The sequence below is a fragment of the Entelurus aequoreus genome, linkage group LG10 (assembly GCF_033978785.1).
Source record: "Entelurus aequoreus isolate RoL-2023_Sb linkage group LG10, RoL_Eaeq_v1.1, whole genome shotgun sequence".
In the NCBI taxonomy this organism is placed as follows: domain Eukaryota; kingdom Metazoa; phylum Chordata; class Actinopteri; order Syngnathiformes; family Syngnathidae; genus Entelurus; species Entelurus aequoreus.
Window position 1 is genome coordinate 62,433,999 of NC_084740.1, and position 9,057 is coordinate 62,443,055.

The 9,057-nt window shown below is 39.1% G+C and overlaps 1 protein-coding gene across 12 annotated transcripts in view; it reads left to right on the forward strand.

Annotated features, from left to right (window-relative positions):
* LOC133658886 (neuronal cell adhesion molecule-like) overlaps window positions 1-7,426 on the forward strand; it is a 208,850-nt gene extending 201,424 nt beyond the window's left edge. For all 12 annotated transcript variants that reach the window (XM_062061377.1, XM_062061380.1, XM_062061379.1 and 9 more), the window contains one exon: window positions 2,858-7,426. In XM_062061377.1, coding sequence (XP_061917361.1) covers window positions 2,858-3,104 — 247 coding nt within the window. In that variant the 3' untranslated portion in view covers window positions 3,105-7,426. The remainder of the gene's footprint in view (window positions 1-2,857) is intronic.
* The last annotated feature ends 1,631 nt before the right edge of the window (window positions 7,427-9,057 follow it).

Consider the following 9,057-nt stretch of genomic DNA (forward strand, 5'->3'; position numbering starts at 1 on the left):
AGTTGATCTAAAGTCTAGTCAGGGTGTATTTTGGAGTGATATTTGCACAGCAGTCAGAGTCTCCCTACTCATCTTTGCACTGACCTGATCACAGACTGTATAACAATCCGTACTCATTAGCGCATGTGCGATCAAAATAATTGTGATTAATCTGGGCTTATTCATGATTAATGCAACATTTGTGTGATTAATCACATCAGTTAATGTGTCAGATTTGGCAGCCCTGGAAATTTTACAACAAAAAAATGTTTTTAATTGTTATTATTTGTATAGTTTTGTATATTCAGGTCAAAACAGTACTGTGTGTGTTTGGTTCTTGAATACAAATTAGAAGTCATTTTAGGAAACAAAAGAAAATGTGCTGTGAAAGTCTCTCCAAGTTGAATGTTTGGCCACTCTCGATCTGATCTGTCTCACCTGTGGGAGAGGTAAGAGTGTGTCATGTGACCTCACAGTGTCATGTGACATCTATGTGTGTCAGGGCTGGTGTCACTGTGGAGAAAAACCATACGAATGCTCGCTTTCAAACGCATTGCAGGCTGTCATCATGTTTAACATGTGGTCATAAAGCCTTCAAGGTGTGCACAACTTGGACTCACAAACCACGTAATCGCTCCAATGAATGTTCCAATGAATGTTCCAATGAACGTTCCAATGAATGTTCCAATGAACGTTCCAATGAATGTTCCAATGAACGTTCCAAAGAATGTTCCAATGAACGTTCCAATGAACGTTCCAAAGAACGTTCCAATGAATGTTCCAATGAACGTTCCAATGAATGTTCCAATGAATGTTCCAATGAACGTTCCAAAGAATGTTCCAATGAACGTTCCAATGAACGTTCCAAAGAATGTTCCAATGAACGTTCCAATGAACATTCCAAAAAATGTTACAAAGAATGTTCCAATGAATGTTCCAATGAATGTTCCAATGAATGTTCCAATGAACGTTCCAATGAATGTTCCAATGAACGTTCCAATGAACGTTCCAAAAAATGTTCCAAAGAATGTTCTAATGAATGTTCCAATGAACGTTCCAATGAACGTTCCAATGAATGCCTCCTGTCAAAATAACCCTGGAGTCGCAGTTGGATTCATCGTGATGTTTGTGTGTGAAATTAATCAAACTTTTGATAACTTTTTTAAATCAAAGTAATCCCACTTTTGAAATTGGACTAATCATAATAATTTTTGTGTGAAATTAATCACACAATTGATTTTATTAAATCAAAGTAATCACATTTGAAGTTAGATCATTAGAATTTTTTTTTTTTTTAAATCAAATTAACCAGACTTTTAAATTTGAATGAATCATGATTCCATTTTCTTTAGTGACATGAATCACACTTTGAATTTGGAATAATCATGATTAATTTTTTCCTCCAATTAATTACACTTTTGAATATGGATTAATTATGATTATTTTTTTTTGTGTGAAATTAATCACGCTTTTGATAACTTTTTTAAATCAAAGTAATCCCACTTTTGAATTTGGACTAATCATGATTATTCATTTTAAGTCAAATTAATCGCATGTTTGAATATTGATTTTTTTTTTTAATCCAATGAATCACACTTTTGAATTTGGATTAATCATGATTTTTTTTTGTGTGTGAAATAACATTTTTAAATCAAAGTAATCACACTTGAATTTAGATGATTAGGTTTTTTTTTTTTAAATCAAATTAACCAGACTTTTAAATTTGAATGAATGATGATTCCATTTTCTTTAGTGACATGAATCACACTTTGAATTTGGAATAATCATGAACTTTTTTTTGTCCAATTGATTACACTTATGAAATTGGATTAATTATGATTCTTTTTTTTTAAATCAAACGAATCACACTTTTGAAATTTGGATTAATCGTGATTATTCAATTTAAGTCAAATTAATCGCATGTTTGAATATCGATTAATCATGATTTTTTTTAATCCAATGAATCACACTTGAATTTGTATTACTCATGATTTTTTTGTGTGAAATTAAATTTTTAAATCAAAGTAATCACACTTGAATTTAGATGATTCTGATGATCTTTTTTTTTTTTTTTTAAATCAAATTAATCACACTTTTAAATTTGAATGAATCATGATTCCATTTTCTTTAGTGACATGAATCACACTTTGAATTTGGAATAATCATGATTATTTTTTTTGTCCAATTGATTACACTTATGAAATTGGATTAATTATGATTATTATTTTAAATCAAACGAATCACACTTTTGAAATTTGGATTAATCATGATTATTCAATTTAAGTCAAATTAATCGCATTTTTGAATATCGATTAATCATGATTATTTTTTTAGTCCAATTGATTACACTTTTGAATTTAGATCAATTATGACACATGTTTTAAGGGTTAGGGTTAGCCTTTACGGTAAACCAAATTGTTATTTTTAAAACAATTTTCCGGGGAAGTTTATTTAGTGTTTACTGCAGTTTTGTCAGTAAATTCCCCACCAAAATGCCACCCTGAAGGCTTGAGTGATGTCTCTGTGGAAGTGGTCCCAAAGGCGACTCATGCATCCGTGGTGACGTTTGGCTGCTTCTCTTCCCACCTTTCATCCGCATCATCGCCTTTTTCCCCACGTTTGTGTGTGAGACGCTCTTTGTCCGACACGCCCATGTGGACTTGGTTTCAAGGGGAATGTTTTGCCGCGTCTTTATTCCCCGGTTGCCTGATGGAAACCAACCAATCATTCATCGCAGAGATATTTTTTTTTAGTCATGGAGCCGACCTCTTTCCAATTCTAAGAGTGATCATTGGCGGGAGCTCCATCTAAAAAAAAAAAAGTCTGGGCTAACTCATCCATCTCAGCGCTAACGCCTGCATGTGGTTTTCTCCCCCAGCGACAATGATGACCATAAGCCCTTAAAAGGCAGCCGCACGCCATCGAGCGGGACGGTTAAGCGGGACAACAGTGACGACAGTTTAGTAGACTACGGGGAAGGAGGAGACGGACAGTTCAACGAGGACGGCTCCTTTATCGGAGAGTATAGCGGAAAGAGCGGCAGCCGGGACACCGCCGAGGGCCACGAGAGCTCGGAGGCGCCGTCCCCGATTAACATCATCAACTCCTTGAATTCTTTCGTGTAGCCTCATCTTCCAGGTGGTGTCATGGGGGACAATCTGGGAGGAAAACATCCTCAGACTACAGCTGTCCTATCTAGTCTTTGCCAGCGACTGGGAATACAACAACCTGAATGTCACACAACTATGCAGTGCTCGTGGTATGATTACGATATACTTTGTTCCAATAGCAACCATCAAGTCTTTCTTCATGTTTGAGAAGGAAAACACGCTATTTCAAGTCTTGTATGAACTGTAGTGTGCTAAAGTCTAAGGCCGCCCTTGGATTTCTTGTTTTAACAACACCATTACATACTTGCCAACCCTCCCCAATTTTCCGGGAGACTCCCGAATTTCAGTGCCTCTCCGGAAAATCTCCCGGGACAACCATTCTCCCGAATTTCTCCCGATTTCCAGCCGGACAACATTATTGGGGGCGTGCCTTAAAGGCACTGCCTTTAGCGTCCTCTCTCACCTAAAAAGGAGTCCATGGTTCGTGCCCGGAAAAGGGTGGAGTGCCATTGGGGAGGAGATCTTGCCCCAAATGGGTTCAAGTACCTGGGAGTCTTGTTCACGAGTGAGGGAAGAGTGGATGGTGAGATCGACAGGCGGATCGGTGCGGCGTCTTCAGTAATGCGGACGCTGTATCGATCCGTTGTGGTGAAGAAGGAGCTGAGCCGGAAGGAAAAGCTCTCAATTTACCGCTCGATCTACGTTCCCATTCTCACCTATGGTCATGAGCTTTGGGTTATGACCGAAAGGACAAGATCACGGGTACAAGCGGCCCAAATGAGTTTCCTCCGCCGGGTGGCGGGTCTCTCCCTTAGAGATAGGGTGAGAAGCTCTGTCATCCGGGAGGATCTCAAAGTAAAGCCGCTGCTCCTCCACATGGAGAGGAGCCAGATGAGGTGGTTCGGGCATCTGGTCAGGATGTAAACGCCTCCCTCGGGAGGTGTTTCGGGCACGTCCGACTGGTAGGAGGCCACGGGGAAGACCCAGGACACGTTGGGAAGACTATCTCTCCCGGCTGGCCTGGGAACGCCTCAGGATCCCCCGGGAGGAGCTGGACCAAGTGGCTGGGGAGAGGGAAGTCTGGGCTTCCCTGCTTAGGCTGCTGCGGAAGAAGATGGATGGATGGATGGATATACGTCTCCGTTATCCATAGTTTTATCTACAACCCATAAAGTAGGCAGGCACGGAGCTATTTCTCAGCGTGTGTTTATTCCAGCCGGCACGTTAATACACTGACACACAACATCCGGATTCCCATCATGCATTGCTTCAAAACTACGGCAAGTAGTCATGTCCAAAATTTCCAGCCGGACAACATTATTGGGGGCGGGCCTTAAAGGCACTGCCTTTAGCGTCGTCTCTCACCTGAAAAGGAGACTATTATATATGTCTCTGTTATCCATAGCTTTATCTATAAGCCATAACACGGTGGCCGAACCTGTGAGGAACCACAAAAATTGTTGCCATAGAAACAAGAAAGCCAAGACATTTGCACACTACTGTACATACAGTACTGTCTATGATCTACATTCTGTACATGGTCATTGGCCAGCAGGATGAGGATGTTGTCATGTGACCACCCCGCATGCGCTCTTGGAACTTCATATGAATGAAGACCACACGGCGGCATGTGCAACCCCCCCCCCCCCCCCCCCCCCTTGCCTGGGTTTGTCTTCAGGTCTTTTCTCCACAGACGCTACTAACTCCTTCTCCACGCTCCGGTGTGGGACGGACAACTTAGTGGAGCCTTCAAAGTCCCACACCATTTAAAGAAATTTAAAATAAATAAGAGTCAAATTACTCAAATGTTCCACACAGGGACAAAGAAGGCGAGTGCAGTGTGATACTGCCCCCCTGTGGCCGTTTATAGGTGTGGCTTCAATCATTACGTTATTGCCGTGCGATACTGCCCCCCTGTGGCCGTTTATGGGTATGGCTTCAATCATTACGTTATTGCCGTGCGATACTGCCCCCCTGTGGCCGTTTATGGGTATGGCTTCTATCGTTACGTTTGCTAAAAATGAACTTCTGAAGTTTTTTCCCAAACTTGTACGACATTTGGAGCTTCCAGTATACTTCATACAAGGTGTGTGTTCTTGTTTCTGGACTAGGACTACAAACCATTCTCACCAAGGACAGGAGTTGCGTATATTTTGGTGCAAATCCAGGTTTGTAGGCTCGCTGCTTTACAGCAACAATACCCCTTCTAGAACGTTTATAAATGGTTTCTAAGTAGCTAACAATCATGTTATGAACATTAACAAACACCAACAATACCCCTTCTAGAAAGTTTATAAATGGTTTCTAAGTAGCTAACAATCATGTTATGAACATTAACAAACGAGAACAATACCCCTTCTAGAACGTTTATAAATGGTTCTTATGAACATTAACAAACACCAACAATACCCCTTCTAGAACGTTTATAGATGGTTCTAAGTAGGTCACAATCATGTTATGAACATTAACAAACACCAACAATACCCCTTCTAGAACGTTTATAGATTGTTATAAGTAGGTCACAATCATGTTATGAACATTAACAAACAAGAACAATACCCCTTCTAGGATGTTTATAAATGGTTCTAAGTAGGTCACAATCATGTTATGAACATTAACAAACACCAACAATACCCCTTCTAGAACGTTTATAGATGGTTCTAAGTAGGTCACAATCATGTTATGAACATTAACAAACACCAACAATACCCCTTCTAGAACATTTATAAATGGTTTCTAAGTACCTAACAATCATGTTATGAACATTAACAAACGAGAACAATACCCCTTCTAGAACGTTTATAAATGGTTCTTATGAACATTAACAAACACCAACAATACCTCTTCTAGAAGGTTTATAGATGGTTCTAAGTAGGTCACAATCATGTTATGAACATTAACAAACACCAACAATACCTCTTCTAGAAGGTTTATAGATGGTTCTAAGTAGCTAACAATCATGTTATGAACATTAAGACTTACCAGCTACTTCAAGGCAAGTTGGGTATTTCAAGTCCAAGTTTTATAAATCATCTTGCAGCAGTTTATTATAGTAGGCAGGGGATTCATATGGACCCATTGGTCTGGGTTTACCTGACACATGAAACGTGACGAATAGGGGGGGTTGCACGATCCACGTTAGCCGTCAAGTGTTGAATATCTTCAAATGTGTTTTGTGGCGATTACAACTTTGACCACAGCGTCAGTTGCTATGGAGGGTGGCACTTTCCACCGTTTTCAGCAGACTGTGTTGCAAAAATATTGACCCCCCCCTTCCTCCCCTTCCTCTCACACGAGATCCACCCAGGAGTGGGCTATATGAATCCCTTCCCTTGTAAAGCATGAACGACCTGCTAATAAGAAGTTAATAAGACGTTCTTAGTATGCTAATAAGAAGTTATTCTTAATATGCTAATAAGAAGTTAATAAGACGTTCTTAATATGCTAATAAGAAGTTAATAAGACGTTCTTAATATGCTAATAAGAAGTTAATAAGACGTTCTTAATATGCTAATAAGAAGTTAATAAGACGTTCTTAATATGCTAATAAGAAGTTAATTAGACGTTCTTAGTATGCTAATAAGAAGTTAATAAGACGTTCTTAATATGCTAATAAGAAGTTAATTAGACGTTCTTAATATGCTAATAAGAAGTTAATAAGACGTTCTTAATATGCTAATAAGAAGTTAATAAGACGTTGTTGTCAAGTTTGTTTTCAACACTTCAGTCGTGACTGAGAATCCTGCTGCTTCTTCTTTTGCTCTGCATGACTTATAAAACAATGTCTGCTGGGCTCAGTCTGTTCACGTAGGTGTTTATATACCTGTACTAACACACCTGGAAGCCTTTTCAACGGAAGCAAGGTTTGCTTTTTTTTCTTCTTAACTTGCATCAAGTTTGAATTTTTTCCCAATTTCCTTCTACATATAAAGTATTTACCCTGTAGAATATTGAGGATTGTAAATAGACCTCCATGGATTGTACAGACGCCTGTTGTTGATGTGCATGGTTGAACTTGTATAAAAAGCAACATGTAGAGAATATATATAAATATAAATATGAATATGTGTTCTTTCTTGCTGTGCATTGTGTACATACTGTACCTTCATCACACACACGCCTGCTTTTGTTCCTTTTTTATGAATACATTCTGATTTGTTGGCATATTTGACACGAATGTTCTGCATTGTTTATGAAACAATATCTCACATTTTTGTATTTAAGACGCAGATTTGTACTAACCTTCTTTGTCACTATTTAAGATACTTTATTCTTTTTAGTGCAAGTATGGAACCCTGCAGGAGATGTTTTGAATGAATAAACAATATTTGCCTTCACGTGTGACTCATGACTTCTTAAAGACAATATGGACACAAGATGTGGGAACTGTAGCACATAACTTCATGCAGGTCGAGGTTTAGCACAGCAACAATATGTGGAACCATTGTCTGCTTGTGTTCCTCCTACTGCAATAATTGTTGTGACACCTTCCTCTTTATATGTGTTGGACACGCCTTACTACTTCCCTTTATATGTGTTGGACACGCCTTACTACTTCCCTTTATATGTGTTGGACACGCCTTACTACTTCCCTTTATATGTGTTGGACACGCCTTACTACTTCCCTTTATATGTGTTGGACACGCCTTTCTACTTCCTCTTTATATGTGTTGGACACGCCTTTCTACTTCCTCTTTATATGTGTTGGACACAACTTTCTACTTCCCTTTATATGTGTTGGACACGCCTTTCTACTTCCTCTTTATATGTGTTGGACACGCCTTTCTACTTCCCTTTATATGTGTTGGACACGCCTTTCTACTTCCCTTTATACGTGTTGGACACGCCTTTCTACTTCCCTTTATATGTGTTGGACACGCCTTTCTACTTCCTCTTTATATGTGTTGGACACGCCTTTCTACTTCCCTTTATATGTGTTGGACACGCCTTTCTACTTCCCTTTATACGTGTTGGACACGCCTTTCTACTTCCCTTTATATGTGTTGGACACGCCTTTCTACTTCCTCTTTATATGTGTTGGACACGCCTTTCTACTTCCCTTTATATGTGTTGGACACGCCTTTCTACTTCCCTTTATATGTGTTGGACACACCTTTCTACATCCCTTTATATGTGTTGGACACGCCTTTCTACTTCCCTTTATATGTGTTGGACACGCCTTTCTACTTCCCTTTATATGTGTTGGACACACCTTTCTACTTCCTCTTTATATGTGTTGGACACGCCTTTCTACTTCCCTTTATATGTGTTGGACACGCCTTTCTACTTCCTCTTTATATGTGTTGGACACGCCTTTCTACTTCCCTTTATATGTGTTGGACACGCCTTTCTACTTCCCTTTTGTCCACTATCTCAACGTGAGAGGAAGGACAGAAAAGTGTATTTATTGTCTAATTAAGAACTTAAGTGAACTATTTCTTGCTCTGTATTATTATATTTGTGTAGAGGTTCTGTATTATTATATTTGTGTAGGGTTCTGTATTATTATATTTGTGTAGCGGTTCTGTATTATTATATTTGTGTAGGGTTCTGTATTATTATATTTGTGTAGCGGTTCTGTATTATTATATTTGTGTAAGGTTCGACAGTTTGCAGAAAAAGCTTGAGTACATTTGTATTTCCTGTATGGTCAAATGCATTAACACGAGTCAAGTGCAGCCGAGCAGCGCCCCCTGGTGTCGGGCGTGTTTATTACATCCTACACACCACGCAGAGGAAAAGAACACCAGTCACACTTCAACAAATAACAGTCAATAACTCCTAACAGCAGCTCCTTGAATTCCTTGAATCCCTTCTAAGTCTATCTTATAGCTCAGTTACAGCTCTTTTTATACCAAATATGTGTTATATGTGTTTTATGTCGCACGTTTGCACCAAGAAAAATTCCTAGTTTGTGAACCCGTTCTCAAACAATGGCAATAAAACTATTCTGATTCTGATTCTGATT